At 38.5% G+C, this 19,291-nt stretch overlaps 1 protein-coding gene across 5 annotated transcripts in view; it reads left to right on the top strand.

Moving 5' to 3' along the window:
* The window catches only part of Pi3K21B (phosphatidylinositol 3-kinase regulatory subunit alpha), a 519,263-nt gene that overhangs the window by 141,148 nt on the left and 358,824 nt on the right, over window positions 1-19,291 (top strand). For all 5 annotated transcript variants that reach the window (XM_090372927.1, XM_090372928.1, XM_090372924.1 and 2 more), the window contains exons 5-6: window positions 8,425-8,528; window positions 19,031-19,165. In XM_090372927.1, the coding sequence (XP_090229053.1) occupies window positions 8,425-8,528; window positions 19,031-19,165 (239 nt within the window). The remainder of the gene's footprint in view (window positions 1-8,424; window positions 8,529-19,030; window positions 19,166-19,291) is intronic.

The following is a 19,291-nucleotide window of genomic DNA, read 5'->3' as shown; positions in this document are numbered from 1 at the left end:
CTGTTGCTCATTCCAATAGAAGCAGTGCAAGATTCACTTTCACCGCTAAAATGTTCCAAATGCCAAAAATTTGGTCATTCCTAAATAACACGTAGAAGTAAAGCTACATATTTAAATTGTGGATCCAAAAACCATTCACAAACTGAATGTTCTGTAACATCTCCACAGTGCACTAACTGTAAGGGTGAACATTCAGCTTATCCTAAATCATGTGGATTTTAGATACTTGAAAAAAAATATAAGTATATAAGATCAAAAAGAAGATTTCGTACCAAGGGCACAAAAGCAAGTTAAGTTGCTTTCATGCCCTTGTTCATGTTCTTTGCTACCCAAAATCTCCAGGCTGTCGCAACCTAAACAGATACATTGATCTCACTGCTCACATCAATTGCAGAATGGGTTTGATCAATGCTCTTAAACCAAAATCCATTTAAGTTGCATCTAGTAGAGAAAACAGACAATACTCAAAGTTAATTTCCTTCCAAAATCACTACAGGAATGAAACAAAAAAACCAAAAAAAAAAAAAAAAAAAAACACTACACACATACTCAGGTACTGTTAGAATGAAACAACCACCTTGCAGTATGAATGCTGGCAACGCAGCCAATGAAGATGAAATAGTACTCGATCATCATACCGAAGATGACATGAAGAATGGATGTCCTGTTAACCTCAGTACAGAGATAACAGATAGCAAGGATTCTGAATGGCCTGTTTTTCCATAGAAAGGAAAGGAATAGCAATCGCCTTCTTCAAAAGTAAATGATACAGAACATTATCCAATGTAATTGCAAGGTTTTCATAGCAATACTGATGATGGTCATCATTTAATTTTCAATATGATCCCATAGTTATTTGCTTCCAAGAGACAAACAACCTCAACTCCATCTCAGATCTTTGATCAGGATCTTAACTCCATGTTTGATCTCGGGAGGCCCCAGGTGCCAAGCGATTGTGACTAAGCGATTTCTCAGTACTTCCAGTGCGATTTCCAGAAAGCGATTTACAGTTCCTTTTTGTTCTTATCGTTAAAAAATCTATTCATTTTATAACAGCTCTCGTAACAAAAGTCCCTGTACAGAGCAAGGAAGGAAAGCCACCTTTCTTTTTTCTCATAGTATATTACTAATCCCTACTAATCTTCGCTTGGTCACACCAGGCACTGCTCCTGCCTCCCCGTGGCGGGGCCGGAAATCTTGGCAGAAAAGTCTCTCTGCCAAGGGCTAAAAGGAGCAAAGATGGACCATACCAATACTGACTCTTGCGGGATCAATGCCCCATCACATTCTAGAGAGCAGGAAGATTATAACCCTTCCTTTGCTAAGAGACAAAAGAAGGATACAGACCAGAATATCTGGCCTCATTTCCTCATAATACATTCTTTGACTGACCAGCCAGTCAGCAAGCTTTCTCCTTTTCTGATCCAGAAAAGTTTAGAGAATGTCGCTGGCTCACCAAAAATGGTTCGCAGACTAAAATCAGGTGACCTGCTTGTTGAAACAACACAATCCAAGCATTCTGACAAGCTACTTAAATTGAAAACACTTGGAGGAACTCCCATAGAAGTGTCACCTCATGCCACCTTAAACTACTCAAAAGGAGTTGTAACAGAATGGGATCTCCTACATGTATCCGAGGAAGAAATTAAACAAGAGCTTTCAGAACAAAATGTTATTCAGGTAAAAAGAATACTAATCAAAAAGGATGGTTCTCTACTTCCAACCAGAAACATTATACTAACTTTCAACTTGCCAAATCCACCAACATCTGTAAAAGCCGGATACTTGAACTGTCATGTCCGACCGTACATACCGAACCCAATCAGATGTTATAAATGTCAAAAATTTGGGCATTCACAGACAGTACGTCGAGGGACTGCTGTATGTGCTTCATGTGGATCTAAAGACCATATCCATACCGAATGTTCTGCACAAACCTTGCAGTGTCCAAACTGCAGAGGCAACCATTCCGCTTACTCCAAAGACTGTGAAACATGGAAAAAAGAAAAAATGATTCAGAAGTATAAAACCGAGCACAAAGTTTCCTACTCTGAGGCAAAAAAACAAATATCACCAATTACAATAACACGCTCATATGCAGCAACTGTCCAACAGCATAAACAGATAACTGCTGTTACTACCACTTCAATTCAAACCAACGTTACAGTCCCACCAAACATCTCTATTTCTGATTGGGCTCGCTCAATCCTAGCTCCATCAGCAAAATCATCTTCAACCTCAACTTCTAATCAAGCCATAAATACACCTGTTACAATTCCGCCAACAATGCCGTCTATGTCACGGCCAATCATGAATACTAAAAACATAGATAAAGATGACAAAAACCCCCTGCCCATGATCATATGGATACATGTGAAAAAGAAGTCCCAGAAGAACCAATCTTAGAGATACATGCTGAGGAAGAGATGGAAGTGCGCCCAATCTTCTCCAGAAAAGAGAAAAAGCCTGAGCGATCCAAGCAGACCCCCACTCGTAAAAAGTCAGAGACAAATACAAACACAAAGCCAATATAATGCGCACAATAATACAGTGGAATTGTCGAGGTTTCCGCAGCAACCTGGATGACATTCGCAACCTAGTTGATAAATATCACCCGGTAGGCGTCTGTCTGCCTTCAAGAAACTAACCTAACACCACAAATAAACGCAGCAGTAAACCACTACGGTACCTATAGACAAGACCGAAGATTTTACGGAGGAGCTCATGGTGGAGTTGCAATCTTAATTGATTCCAAAATTCCGTGTAAACGCCTCCAACTACAAACTCTTTTGGAAGCAGTTGCAGTTTGAGTCTCAATACATTTTACTTTCTCGTTGGTCTCACTCTACCTTCCCCCAAATCAAGAATTTTCATATTCAGATTTGGAAGCGTTAGTAACCCAGCTTCCACCTCCGGTCTGTATCATGGGAGATTTAAATAGTCACCATCCCATGTGGGGATCCCGTCATCAAGACAAACGTGGTAAATTGATTGAGAAATTACTGGAAGAGCAAAATCTCTCTCTCCTTAATACTGGTACTGAGACATACACCCATTTGCCCACTGGAACAGCCTCTGCAATTGACGTATCCATATGTTCACCTGTCCTATACCCATTGATTGAATGGTCAATATTGAAGAATCCACTAAATAGCGACCATTTTCCTGTGGTCTGCAAAATACTAACAAATGATGTTGCACATCACGATGGCCAAAAAAGATGGAGATTCCATAAAGCTGACTGGACTAAATATAAAACAATTGCAGCAATAGATGAACAAATAATCACCACTCAGCCCATAGACAATGCTACAGCTCATGTCACAAACCAAATTTTAATAGCAGCTGAAGCTACAGTTCCTCGGTCATCTGGAAAATGCCATAAACATGGCACAGCATGGTGGACTGAAGAATGCAGTATGGCCAAAAGAGAGAAGAACAAAGCTTGGAATCTCTTCCGAAAATATCCCATTTTCATCAATCTCATAAATTTTAAAAAAGCCAGAGCCAAAGCTAGATATCTCCAGCGTAAAAGTAGAAAGGAATCATGGATACGTTTTGCCTCCACAATTAACAAAAATACAGATACCCGTGTCATATGGAACAAAATCAGAAAACTAAATGGGAAATTTCTTTCAGTTCCAACTCCACTAATAATCTGGAATGGACAGGAGATAACAAACCCCAAGGAAATCGCAAACTTACTGGCAACTATTTTCGCAAATATATCAGCAGTATCGGCATATACTCCATCTTTTCAGAAAACTAAAACTGTAGCTGAAAAATACAGACTAAATTTTAAAACCAACCAACAACTCCCATATAACCAACCTTTCAACATAGAAGAATTACAAAAAGTTCTGGCTAAGTCTAGGAAGAGTGCAGCAGGACCTGATGGAGTTCACTATGAAATGATCCAACAACTTAATCAAAAATCTCTAAAGGCATTGCTTATGCTATACAATAGAATTTATACGGAAAACTACTATCCAAATTCCTGGCTTCACTCCCTTATAATTGCCTTACCAAAACCTGGCAAAGATCACACGATCCCTACAAATTATCGACCAATAGCGCTAACAAGTTGCCTTGGGAAAATCCTCGAGAAAATGGTGAACAACAGATTAACCTGGTTTCTGGAAACATATAACGTACTTAACATAACTCAATACGGATTTCGTAAAAATAGATCATCTCTGGACCCCATGATAAAAGCAGAAGCAAATATCCGCAATGCTTTTCTAAGGAATGAGCATCTAATAATGATCAGTCTTGATATAGAAGAAGCCTTTGATACTACCTGGCGATACGGCATTCTTAAAGATCTCCACAATATCGGTTTGCGAGGAAACTTACCACTCTTGGTAAAAAATTTTCTGAAAGTTAGAACCTTCCAGGTAAAATACCAAAATGATCTGTCAAAAATATACACACAGGAAGAAGGAGTACCCCAAGGCTCAGTGCTGAGTGCAACCTTATTTGTCATCAAAATAAACTCTATTATAAAAGACCTGCCAAAAACAGTTGAAACATTCCTTTATGCAGATGATGTTACTATCTCGTGCCATTCACAAAACATGAACATGATAGAAAGACAATTACAAAGCGCAGTGAACAAAATAGAACTGTGGACTAAAAACAATGGCTACAGATTATCAGAACAAAAAACAATAGCTGTACACTTCTGTAGAAAACGAAAAATGCATCTAGATCCAGAAATAAAACTAGAAAACCAGCTGATACCTCTAGCTAATAGTATACGTTTCCTTGGCCTGATTCTTGACAAAAAACTTAACTTTTTGGAACACATCAAATACCTCCGAACAACTTGTCAAAAAAAACTAAATATTCTCAGAGTTCTTTCTGCAATGAAGTGGGGAGCCGATCGGTTCACACTTCTTCACCTATACCATGCTATAATCAGATCAAGACTAGACTATGGAGCCCCTGTGTATAGTTCGTGTAGACCAAGTGTCATCAAATGGCTCGATTCCATACATCATAGTGCCTTACGAATCTCTTTAGGTGCATACAGAACATCACCAGTACAAAGCTTATATGCAGAGACTCATGAGCCCTCATTATATCTCCGGAGGCAAATGCTGCTATTAAACTATGCAATTAAAATCCAAAGTCTTCCTCACCATCCTACTTGGCAGTATCTTTTCAATCCACAGTTGGAAATCCTCTACAGCAATAAACCCACAGTAAATAAACCAGCCGAAATACGACTAAAAGAAACAATCTCAAAATGGGGCCTAAGCTTTGAAAATGTACACGAGGATAATAGCATAAGTATTCCACCATGGCACACTTTCACACCAAACTGTGACACTTATTTTCAACAATGGGGAAAAAGCACTCTGGCAAACGTCAACATAAAACAGATGCATGCAGCCCACTCATCACAGTTCTCGGAATACCTTCATATATATACAGACGGCTCTAAAATAGACACCAAAGTTGGTGCTGCAGTGGTATCTCCAGACACTGTTCTCTCACAACAACTTCCAAACCAATGCAGTAGCTATTCCGCTGAACTATTCGCCCTAGAAATGGCCTTGAAATACATAGATTCTTCCCCTCTTCTAAAACATCTCATCTACACAGATTCATTGAGTGCAATACAAGCTCTCCAACAAAGACAGACTCCATCACATCCCATTCTCTATCAGATACAAGCTCACCTTGTGAAACTTAAAAAGCAAAATGAGGCAAGTAAAATTCTGTTGGATCCCAGGACATACAGGCATTGAAGGTAATGAAAGAGCTGATCAAGCAGCAAAGAATCCTACAAACACAAACCAAAGGTTTTGCAAAGTTCCATATACCGATTACAGACCAATCATAAAACAGTTTCTCCACAATCAGTGGTCACAAATGTGGCAAAATGAATTAAACAATAAACTGTTTCAAATAAAACATGAGCTACAGCCATGGAAATCGAGTCTTCGCAAGAATCGCCATGAAGAAGTCATTATATCCAGATTACGCATTGGACATACACATCTTACGCACAACTATTTACTCACCAAAGCAAATCCTCCAGAATGCCTTCACTGTTCTTGTCAACTCACTGTAAAATATTTCCTTATAGAATGTCCACAATACCGCATGGCGCGACAATCAGCCTTCCATCTCCCTATAAATTTCCAAGATTCTCTGACCTTATCACAAATCCTAGGCGATAACTCCAACATTGAAAATATATTTACATTTTTAAAATTAATAGGATATTTTGACCAGATATAAAGCATATTTAAGAAATAGAAACGTCCTTGTCACTAAACATTAATAGATAGGCGCAATATGGCCAAAGTTGCTTTTGTGCCAAAAAAACCCAACAACAACCAACCAACCTGATCTCGGGAATAAACTGATTCCTGAGGAATTCCCAAGGTCAAAAATTACACATTATGCTTTAAAGACAGGAATTAACTCCTCCATATGAGGAGGCATGGCAATTCTGTTAAAATCAAAGTGCATTCCACTGCAAATTTCCTTGGAAGCAGTTGCTTTCAATATTGTTCTCAAAATTAATCTAATTGTTGTTTCAGTTTACATCTTCCCAAATTATGTCTATACTACTAAAGATCTTGAAGAATTTATAACATGAGTACCAGTTCTATTATGTTTAATAGATTATTGCTAATCACCACTACCAATCATATTTACGTACAAATAAAAGTCCTTACCCTCATTCTTTGATATTTGCTTTCACATATTTTGACTTAATAAATATACTGTGAATTTACTTATTACAGTAATACCCCGAAGTTACGCGATAGGTGGGTCCGACGAAAATCGCGTAAGTCGGGGTACAACTTTGCATATAAATACATATAAATTTTACTTAATTGGGACCAAGGACTAACAAAAACACTAGTTTAGAAGAAAAATATTAATAAAATTGCAGTTCTTTATACATATTAATACAAAATATGTATTAAAAAAATAAATGACTTACGTTAAAAAGTTATTTCGATGTCGATGGCTTCATAAAATCTAACAAATTCGTCTGACGACACAGCGCGTTCTTTTTTTCACGCAGAATTTCTTCGTAGCAAGCTAATAATTTTTTTATTCCTTGCTTTGTAGCTATAACGCGTTCTTCGTTGGAGTCTATGTTTTCTAAAATTTTTAAGCCCTTTACAATTGAGCCCTTTTCAATTTTCAAACTGAAGTTTGCAATTGTCATGTGCTTTTCGACGTTGCTTCATTTAGGCCTGTAGCACGTGCAATATCACATGGTCTTTGCTTTCGCTCAAAGCGTTTCACAATTTCATATTTTTTCTCTATCGACAGAGGCGGACTGGCCATGAGCCTTACTGGGGGAAACCCCGGTGGGCCGGAGGCCGGTGTGATTTTGGCCATAAACCATAGTATGAGGCCACTATAAATTTTCCCGGGTAAGAATTTTTGACCCAGTCCGCCTCTGTTTATCGATAATTGCTTTTCTTTTTCTCTCTGAATCTGCAGTGTCTTTACCAGGACGCTTCCTTTTCACACCTTTTAATTAAGTATTTTACTCATTTTTAGGAAATGAAGCACAATTACAAAACGAGGAGGCACGCTTGATATGCATAAACAAAGCTGCGCGCATGTAGCAACTGAATAAACAACACCATAAAGGCTATTAACATACACTATTAACACCTCACATTTCTAGGGGTTACTACCATAAAACAATAAAAATCCAGTTGCCTTTCTGCTAGTGAAATCTGTTATAAACTAGTAGTAAACTCGATCTAATTGCATTTGCGATTATACCGATAGCTGGAATTGTGTCGGTTTTTATGTTATTATGGTGAAATGTGTTTCCCTTCACTGATATAAAAAACATAAAAGCAGCAAAGTTGAATTTTGTTCATCTTTCGCTCTCATTCTCCGCCGTCGCACCGTATATCGATAACACATGAAAAACGACCTTGAAGATAGTGGGCGGCAGCGTTGCCAAACGAAAAAATCAAGAACCGCGTAACTCCGAGTTCGCGTAAGTCGGGGTAGCGTAAGTCGGGGTATTACTGTACTTATTTATGTCCACTGTTAAAGAGATGCTTAGGGTTAGATCAAAATGTATCGATTTAATTCCATACATTCCAACCCTAAACAGTGAAGTTCTTTTTTTATAAATGATATTTTCCTGTGTATGTTCTTTGGCCTTCATATATCAGATTACACAGAGTGTTATTCAAGACAACTTTAAATGGTGATATTGGGCATCATATATTGCATCTCCAGTGATTTTAATTATTAAATTAACAGCCACAAGCAAAGGAGAAAAATTTAATCTACTAAGCTTCTTATTTATTAAAACTAGAAAATATCGACTCACTTTTCCTCAAATCCATTTAAGTTTTTGCCATTTTATTATGAGTCTTGTTTTTGTCATTCACCTTACTTCTGGCTTTACTTCTCCTTCAGAATGCCATGGTTGCTTCCACAATGTGTGTGTGCCATTTGCTCCCACTCATGTATGCCAGAGGTCTGCAGATGCTTTACCTCCCATTACTATTGACAGAGATGTGGTAAGTATCGGTATTATTAATAGCCACTTGATGCAAGGAAGCCCTAAGCTTTTGCTGCACTGCCCAAAAAAAAAATTAATTAATTAAAAATAATATATATATAATGCGGTTATTACGTTTAGATGTATGTATTCTTTTAGATTTGCGAGTTCTTCTGTGCTGCGTTAATGCCATTGTATTTTTGCCATAGGCCAATTGTACATTATACATGCAAGTATATATTCGTTTAATTGTAGATTGTTACCGATTATTGGTGTTTTTCATATAAGTATTAGTGTTCATACAAATTTGTAATCAAGTTAACCTAGTTTGGTTATCTTCATTCCATATGGCCTATACATTTTGAGTTAAGATAAAAAGTATAATGCTAAATGATAATGATTTTTCATAACATTTTACTAATGAAAACATTTTATCTGTAGCAAAATAATTATTAAATCTTAATTTCTGTATAAATTTATATAATAATACTAAATCTTAAATACTGTACAAATTTATATAATAATATAACGTATTGCATTACACCACGTGGCCATCAATCCCCTACTTCATTGGGGGCTTTCAGTGGATTGACAGCCCTTTTCGACGTAATGCCTCATACTTACTCGTTTCTGGTATCCTGTGTGTTATCAGACACTCAGCCTAAAACACTGATGGATCCAATATCTCTCTATTACAGAAGATTTAGGAGAAGTCCGGTTGGCCTGCCTCCCTAAAATCCACTCATGCACACCTTCTCGATGGTAAGCCCTGTTACATCACTTAGGAGACAACGAACGTGTAGAGTGGTTCTCTTCGAGACGCCTGGTCAGCGTGAAGAGGAAAAGACCAAACCCTCCAGCATATGACAGCACGACAGAGCAAATGCCCTCAGTCCCCAGCAGCTTTCACTCTCCCTCTTACGGCAGCGAGAGGATCAGAGTGGAAGCAGAGGGTGCTAAGAATCTCTGGGTACGACCAGGCTGCCATGCATGGAAACTGAACTTGGTCTGTTATAACGTAAGATCACTCATTGGTGAAGACAGGATATTAGAGCTGGAAAAGGAATTAGAAAATGTGAATTGGAATATCATCGGTTTGGCTGAAACAAGAAGAAGAAATGAATCACTTATAAGTTTATCAAGTGGAAATCTGCTGTACACCAATGGAAACAGTGAAAGGAGTGAAGGTGGAGTTGGGTTTCTGGTCCATAAAGATTTTAAAAACAACATTTTGGAATTCAAAAGTACATCACCAAGAGTGTCAAGACTAATACTCAAGATTTCTAAGAGGTACAAGCTAAAGATTATAATGATTTATGCACCAACATCGAGACATGATGATGAAGAGGTTGAAGAAATGTACACTGAAATTGAGAGTCTTCTAGATGAGCAGAAAACCCACTATACTATTATTATGGGGGACTTCAATGCTAAGGTTGGAAAAAGACAAAACAGCGCAGAAAGGGGAACTATAGGAAATTTTGGAATTGGCGAAAGAAATGAAAGAGGTGAAAGACTTGTGGAATTTGCAGAATCTCAAGGACTTTCAGTAATGAACACTTTTTTCAAGAAAAGGGTGAACAGAAATTGGACATGGAAGAGTCCAAATGGATTAACTACTAATGAAATCGACTTCATCCTCACTAACAGAAGATATATTGTGAATGATGTTACCGTCCTGAATAAGGTAAATGTTGGAAGTGATCACAGAATGGTAAGATGTACACTTGATATAGATGTAGGAAAGGAAAGGAAAAAACTGACTTGAGTAAATAATACAAAGGGCTTTGAGATAACAGAAGAGGAGAAAAAGCAGTATGTACTGGAACTTAAGAACAAGTTTGAGCTTCTGCAGACTGCTGAGGACCAAGATATTGATGAGGAATATTACAACTTTTTAAAAGTGATAAAGCCCAAGAAACCTATAGGGAAAAAGAAATCCAAAGAAGAAAAAATTAGTCAAGAAACACTTGTCATGATGAACCGAAGACGACAAATGAAAAGCAAGATAAACACTGACAGGGAGAAAATTGAGTATACTGAGTTATGCAAAGCTATTAGAAAGAGACTCAGAGAGGACATAAGAAGATTTAACACAAGAAAAGTAGAACAAGCATTAAGGGAAAACAAAGGATTTAAATCAGCAGCCATGAGCAGTAATACAGAAAGACAAATGATACTGAAACTGAAGAATAGTGATGGTGTACTTATAAACAGCAGAGAAGGCATAATTCAAATAGCAGAAGACTACTATAGAGAATTATACAAGGAGCAGGGGAATGATGCCAGCAGTGGGGAAGATGGATTACAAAGTAGCAATACATACGAAATACCCAATATTCTTCCTGATGAGGTAGAACATGCATTCAAGAAAATGAAGAATCAAAAAGCTCCGGGGGAAGATGAAGTTACTGTAGAGTTGTTAAAATTGGGAGGAAGAGACATAACACAAAAACTGGCAAGGCTCTTCACAAAGTGCATTAGAAAAGGTGTGACGCCTAAGCAGTGGAATAATGCAATCATAGTTTTGCTGCATAAGAAAGGAGATAAATCAGAAATTGGAAATTATAGACCAATTAGCTTGTTATCCCACATCTACAAGTTGTTCACAAGGGTCATTACTAACAGATTAGAAATAATACTTGATGAGAATCAACCGAAAGAGCAAGCTGGCTTTAGGACAGGATTCTCAACTATGGATCACCTTCACGTAATATCACAGCTAATGGAGAAAGCAAATGAATATAAAACACCATTATGCCTGGCATTTGTGGATTATGAAAAGGCATTTGACTCCATACAGCATAAGGCAATGTTTCGGGCACTGGAAAGACAAGGCATAGATACTCCATATATTATAATTTTGAAGAAAATATATGAGTGCTATATCCTTTATTAGACTAGACAAAGACAGTAGCAAATTTAAAATCGAGAAAGGAGTTCGACAAGGAGACACAATATCTCCGAAGCTGTTTACTGCTGCCCTTGAGGAAGCTTTCAGAAGATTAGACTGGTCGCACAAAGGAGTCAATGTGAACGGAGAGTATCTAAACCATTTACGATTTGCAGATGAAATTGTGGTCATAAGCCACGATCCCAAAGAATTAGAGGAAAATCTTAATCAGTTATGCACAGCTAGTAAGGATTTTGCACTAAAGATGAATATGGCTAAAACAAAAGTAATGATGAACAAGTATGCCACAGAAAGGGAAATAATGATTGAAGGAGCAGTAATTGAAAAGGTGGAGTCATATACTTATCTGGGACAAGTTATTAGCTGTAATAATGATAAATGGCTGGAAGTCAAGAGAAGAATAAATTTTGGATGGATAGCATTCAGGAAATATAGTCATATACTGAAGAACAATATCCCAGTTTGTCTGAAACGTAAAATAATGAACCAATGTATACTCCCCACCATGACTTATGGAAGTGAAACTTGGGCACTCACCAAAAGAATGGAAGAGAAGCTGAGAACTACACAGCGAAGAATGGAACCAATCATATTGGGAATCAGACTGTTAGATAAGAAAAGAAACACATGGATTAGGCAACAAACTCAAGTAAAGGACATTCTTATCAAAACTAAAGAACTAAAATGGTCTTGGGCAGGACACATAGCTCGAAGACACGATGACTGATGGACTAAGAAAATAACAGAATGGTATCCAAGAGGAGCTAGAAGAAAACCTGGAAGACAAAGGCGGAGATGGATAGATGAAATTCATGAGTTTGTGGGTAGTAAATGGATGGCCAGTGCTCAAAACAGAAGGAACTGGAAAGTTGCTGGAGAGGCCTTCATCCTGTAGTGGATTGAAAATGGCTGATGATGATATATATATATATATATATATATATATATATATAAAAAAATACCTATTTGAGTTTCTCTCTTCACCTAGGTGTCCATTGGTGCTGAAGTCGGTGAATTGTTGGATTTTGTGCTCCAAATTTAACGGATTAATTTAGTCTTTAAAACAAGCCTTCAAAGTTTATTTATACAGGTCTTAAAAAGCAAGTTGAAATCTACAGGGTGGCACAACTTTTGAGAACGAGATGATTAATATTCAGCAAACCCCAGGGTCCTGAGTTGGATATCCCTTCTACTTCTGAGCGCTCTCTCAAAATTTTTTTTGGATGGTACAGCAGAGGCCACAGGCTTCGTTGCACCATATGGCTAATAATAATAGTAATATATGTTTAAAAATGGGTTGTTGACAGTTGAAATATTCTTAGGATTGTAAGCCTATAATGGCTGCTTATGTTTTAACATAGGACAGTGGTTCCCAAACTACTGAGATCTACAGGCCCCCTCAAAAATAAAATAAAAAAAGTTTACGGACCCCTTCAAAAATAAAAAAAAAAAGTTTGCAGACCCCTATATATATAATTCAAAGTGTTGAGTGACTAATAGAAACAGATATACACTGAGTGATCACTGAATTATGACCACCCCTGTGAAAACTGAATGCCACCCGTTGACCACGTGAGGTACGAAAGTGCGGAGTTAGTCGACCTACTATTATACTGGAACTAGCATAGATAAGGTGTCAGTGGTTCAGTAGGTAGTAAAATTCCGAGCGTGATGGGTAAAAGGAAGGATTTATCGGACATCAATGAAGGACAGATTGTGGGTGCTCGACAAGCTGGTGCCTCGATTTCCCAAACAGCTGAACTGGTGGGGTGTTCGAGAGCCGTTGTAGTTAAAGTGTACCAGGACTGGCGTCAAAATGGTCAAACAATGACCTGATGGCAAAACTGCAAAGGTCAGTGAAAGGTTGGTGTTAGAAGTGAGCGCTCGGTCCGATGACTCATACAGGCGAACAGGCCCAGCAGCATTGAAGAGTTGACTACCCAATACAACATGGGCCAACCCGTAACAATATCTGGCATGATCATGCATCCTACGCTTGCATGTCTGGGCTATGCCAGCAGACAACCCCTACAGTATCCTCTCCTAACCAAGGTTTATCACCATTAAAGACTTGCCTGGTGCAAAGACCATGCAAGTTGGATGCTAGAAGACTGGAAGAAGGTGTTCTGGTTGGATGAGTCACGTTATTTACTCCACACTGTCAATAGTCATGTTCGGATTTGGTGTCAACAACATGAGGCTTTGGATCCATCATGCATGGTATCAAAAGTGCATGCCAGTGGAGGCGGTTGTATGGTGTGTGGGCATATTTCACTGGCAGGAACTCGGACCCTGGTGCATGTGAAACAACGTATCAGTGGACTCCACTATTGTCAACTGCTTTCTGACTGTGTACACCCCACTCCGTTAGACTTTTTCCCAAATGGCCGATGGGAAACTTTTTCCCATCGGCGCATTGTCAAAAAGATTACAATGCGCCGAGCCATTGGGCAATTGTTGTAGGAATGGTTTCAGGAACACAGTTCTGACTTCCAGCATATTGATTGGCCTTTGAACTCTCTCAATATTAATCCCATAGAGCACTTGTGGGACACTATGGAATGGTCATTAGGTCCTTGAAGTTGTCAAAGACATTCTCTCAGATATGCCAGACAAGCTGTACTTGCTACCTGGGAGTCTAAAACACTGATGGAACTGATATTCCGGTGACACTCAATCAAGTGGACCCAATTTTGGCGCGAAGTCCGTGCAGTCTGTGACAGCCAAATCCTCTGCTTACACCTTCATGATGGTGAGACTTTTAGTAATCCTGGGTATAACCTCCATGCACAAGTACATGGTGGGCGACCACCAAGGTGTGAACCAACGTAAGCAGGGGTCGAGGTGTGCCGCCCACACCACATGGAGGAATGCCGCCCCTCTATGTTACCAGGCAGTACTAGGTGGTAGATGACTCGCATCAACCGGTGCAATACCACCACTTTGCTTATTGGAAGCTTGAAGTGGGGGAACCCATGTTTAGTCTCTAGAGCTAAGTTCCGGTCAACCCTTCCCCATCTCTTCCATCATGCAGTATGATTGATGACTTTTGAGGTTATGATGAACATCGTGGCGAGATCCATTATTCCTTACATTTCGAAGGTACAGCTCTAAAACAGTGTTTGCAGGCCGGCTGCTAGTTAGTACACCAGACCAAACCTATCGGTAACTCTTTAGGAGGCTTCTGTATCAGCTAGTGTATAATCTTGCTACTTCTACTCTGCCAGATAGTGACTGGAGGGAGTCTGAGTAGTGTGTATGTGGGGAGCATTGTCGAGGCCACGTTATGTCAAGGATCTGGGTATATTCTTACCACGAGTATGCCATATCCAAAAATTTCATGACTTCAAACAGCATGTCCCACCCACTTTTTCTTACTGTTGAATACACCATGAATTGTCAAACCAATAGAGCAAGGTTATCTGCGAAAAGATCTAAACCTCTCATACACTTCCTAATTCATTTCACAAATATATGTGGTCTCAATTCTAATCTCAACGATGTCCATTTCCACTTGCAGTCTGCCAAACCCCATGTACTTTTTCTGACAGAATCTCAGTTATCGGTTGATTCAACTACTGCTCATCATCATCATCATCAGCCATTTTCAATCCACTGCAGGATGAAGGCCTCTCCAGCAACTTTCCAGTTCCTTCTGTTTTGAGCACTGACCATCCATTTACTACCCAAAAACTCATGAATTTCATCTATCCATCTCCGCCTTTGTCTTCCAGGTTTTCTTCTAGCTCCTCTTGATTACCATTCTGTTATTTTCTTAGTCCATCTGTCATCATGTCTTCGAGCTATGTGTCCTGCCCAAGACCATTTTAGTTCTTTAGTTTTGATAAGAATGTCCTTTACTTGAGTTTGCTGCCTAATCCATGTGTTTCTCTTTTTTTATCTAACAGTCTGATTCCCAATATAATTCGTTCCATTCTTCGCTGTGTAGTTCTTAGCTTCTCTTTCATTCTTTTGGTGAGTGCCCAAGTTTCACTTCCATAAGTCATGGTGGGGAGTATACATTGGTTCATTATTTTACGTTTCAGACAAACTGGGATATTGCTCTTCAGTATGTGACTATATTTCCTGAATGCTATCCATCCAAAATTTATTCTTCTCTTGACTTCCAGCCATTTATCATTATTACAGCTAATAACTTGTCCCAGATAAGTATATGACTCCACCTTTTCAATTACTGCTCCTTCAATGATTATTTCCCTTTCTGTGGCATACTTGTTCATCATTACTTTGGTTTTAGCCATATTCATCTTTAGTCAAAAATCCTTACTAACTGTGCATAACTGATTAAGATTTTCCTGTAATTCTTTGGGATCGTGGCTTATGACCACAATGTCATCTGCAAATCGTAAATGGTTTAGATACTCTCCGTTCACATTGACTCCTTTCTGCGACCAGTCTAATCTTCTCAAAGCTTCCTCAAGGGCAGCAGTAAACAGCTTCGGAGATATTGTGTCTCCTTGTCGAACTCCTTTCTCGATTTTAAATTTCCTACTGTTTTTGTCTAGTCTAATAAAGGAGGTAGCACTCTCATATATTTTCTTCAAAATCATAATATATGGGATATCTATGCCTTGTCTTTCCAGTGCCCGAAACATTGCCTTATGCTGTATGGAGTCAAATGCCTTTTCATAATCCACAAATGCCAGGCATAATGGTGTTTTATATTCATTTGCTTTCTCCATTAGCTGTGATATTACGTGAAGGTGATCCATAGTTGAGAATCCTGTCCTAAAGCCAGCTTGCTCTTTCGGTTGATTCTCATCAAGTATTATTTCTAATCTGTTAGTAATGACCCTTGTGAACTACTTGTTGATGTGGGATAACAAGCTAATTGGTCTATAATTTCCAATTTCTGATTTATGCCTTCTCCTCTCTTATGCAGCAAAACTATGATTGCATTATTCCACTGCTTAGTCGTCACACCTTTTCTAATGCACTTTGTGAAGAGCCTTGCCAGTTTTTGTGTTATGTCTCTTCCTCCCAATTTTAACAACTCTACAGTAACTTCATCTTCCCCCGGGGCTTTCTGATTCTTCATTTTCTTGAATGCATGTTCTCCCTCATCAGGAGGAATATCGGGTATGTCGTATGTGTTGCTACTTTGCAATCCATCTTCCCCACTGCTGGCATCATTGGGGCGCCTCCGTAGCCAGGTGGGCAGAGCGGCAGTGCGTAGCACACGCTTCTTGATTAGACCAGGGTTCGAGCCCGTGACCACCAAATACGGAGGATGCGGAAAGGTCAGGGAATGACCACCGCATATCCCCGGAGCAATATTGCCTTAGTTGCTAATGCTCCTAATAACAAACAAACAAACAAGCTGGCATCATTCCCTCCCTCCTTGTAAAAATCACTTTAGTAGTCTTCTGCTATTTGAATTATGCCTTCTCTGCTGTTTATAAGTACACCATCACTATTCTTCAGTTTCAGTATCATTTGTCTTTCTGTGTTACTGCTCATGGCTGCTGATTTAAATCCTTTGTTTTCCCTTAATTCTTGTTCTACTTTTCTTGTGTTAAATCTTCTTATGTCCTCTCTGAGTTTCTTTCTAATGGCTTTGCATAACTCAGTATACTCAATTTTCTCGCTGTCAGTGTTTTTCTTGCCCTTCATTTGTCGTCTTCGGTTCATCATGACAGGTGTTTCTTGACTAATTTTTTCTTCTTTGGATTTCTTTTTCCCTATAGGTTTCTTGGGCTTTATCACTTTCAGAAAGTTGTAATATTCCTCGTCGATATCTTGGTCCTGAGCAGTCTGCAGAAGCTCAAACTTGTTCTTAAGTTCCAGTACATACTGCTTTTTCTCCTCCTCTGTTATCTCAAAGACCTTTGTATTATTTACTCGAGTCAGTTTTTTTCCTTTCCTACATCTATATCAAGTGTACATCTTACCATTCTGTGATCACTTCCAACATTTACCTTATTCAGCACGGTAACATCATTCACAATATACCTTCTGTTAGTGAGGATGAAGTCGATTTCATTAGTTGTTAATCCATTTGGACTCTTTCATGTCCACTTTCTGTCCACCCTTTTTTTTTTTTTGAAAAAAGTGTTCATTACTGACAGCCCTTGAGATTCTGCAAATTCCACAAGTCTTTCACCTCTTTTATTTCTTTCACCAATTCCAAAATTTCCTATAGTTCCTCTTTCTGCGCTGTTTTGCCTTTTTCCAGCCTTAGCATTGAAGTCTCCCATAATAATAGTGTAGTGGGTTTTCTGCTCATCTAGAAGACTCTCAATTTCGGTGTACATTTCTTCAACCTCTTCATCATCATCATGGCTTGATGTTGTTGCATAAATCATTATAACCTTTAGCTTGTACCTCTTAGAAATCTTGAGTATTAGTCTTGACACCTTTGGTGATGTACTTTTGAATTCCAAAATGTTGTTTTTAAAATCTTTATGGACCAGAAAGCCAACTCCATCTTCACTCCTTTCACTGTTTCCATTGGTGTACAGCAGATTTTCACTTGATAAACTTATAAGTAATTCATTTCTTCTTCTTGTTTCAGCCAAATCGATGATATTCCAATTCACATTTTCTAATTCCTTTTCCAGCTCTAATATCCTGTCTTTGCCGATGAGCGATCTTACGTTATAACAGGCCAAGTTCAGTTTCCGTGCATGGCAGCCTGGTCATACCCAGAGATTCTTAGTAACCTCTGCTTCCACTCTGATCCTCTCGCTGCCGTAAGAGGGAGAGTGAAAGCTGCTGGGGACTGAGGGCCATTTGCTCTGTCGTGCTGTCATATGCTGGAGGGTTTGGTCTTTTCCTCTTCACGCTGAGCAGGCGTCTCGAAGAGAACCACTCTACACGTTCGTTGCCACCTAAGTGATGGAACAGGGCTTACCATCGAGAAGGTGTGCATGAGTGGATTTTAGGGAGGCTGGCCAACCGGACTTCTCCTAAATATTCTGTAATAGAGAGATATTGGATCCATCAGTGTTTTAGGCTGTGTCTGATAACACACAAGATACATGTTCCCCTCTAAGCCCCTCTCAGATGCCCAAATTAGTAATTGGAATAGACATTCTAGTAATTGGAATAGACTAATTTTGGTGAATTTTTTGGAATATCAACTAGGTGTTAATACATAGGAGAAGGGGGGGGGTCAATTCCAATTTTATTTTGGCTGTTTTGTGCTCCTAAACCATTCTTTTCAACTGTAGCCATAACTTATAATATCTTTGAGGAAAGTATTATTTAAGATATCTCTGTTTCACAGGTTTGAAAGATCCCCATTGCCATCAAAATAGCCCTAGTTTTTGTTTCAACCTGTGATATGCCCTAAATACCGTAAGGGATTAATTTTTGAAAGTCTTTGAAAATGTTTTAATTGATGCAAAGAGCTTCAGAAATATTAAGTAATACGCAGCATTGATGATTGACTATTTCTCTAGAAAAGAATATTTAATATCAAAAGCAGAGGTCTCCCTATTGTCCCATATGTTTAGGTATCAAATTTATATACTCTTAGGTAAACCAAATTTATGTTTATGGAAATATCTGTAAGGGGCAGGTGCAGTTCAGAAATTGATTAATATAATATGCTCTATGTTAATAATTCATTCCCATTTCTGTAGCCAATTAGTCAGTGGTCATCGTCAAATGTAGTGGAATGGATGGCTGCTCTTAATCTTTGTCGTTATGCTGAACTTTTCAAATCTAAGGATATTAAAGGTTCTGATCTTGTCAGTATGGATAAAGAAAAACTAATAGTAAGTTTTATTGAATTTCTGTAGGTTAACATTGGGAATAGTTATTCTAAAATTTTCATGATTAAAAAAACATTTCAAGGATATTCAGTATTTTTTGTCTTTTTTTATTATTAGCATTAGAAATGC

The sequence above is a fragment of the Mastigoproctus giganteus genome, chromosome 4 (genome assembly GCF_048544385.1).
Source record: "Mastigoproctus giganteus isolate SK-2022 chromosome 4, ASM4854438v1, whole genome shotgun sequence".
In the NCBI taxonomy this organism is placed as follows: domain Eukaryota; kingdom Metazoa; phylum Arthropoda; class Arachnida; order Uropygi; family Thelyphonidae; genus Mastigoproctus; species Mastigoproctus giganteus.
This window is presented reverse-complemented; position numbering and strand designations above follow the sequence as displayed.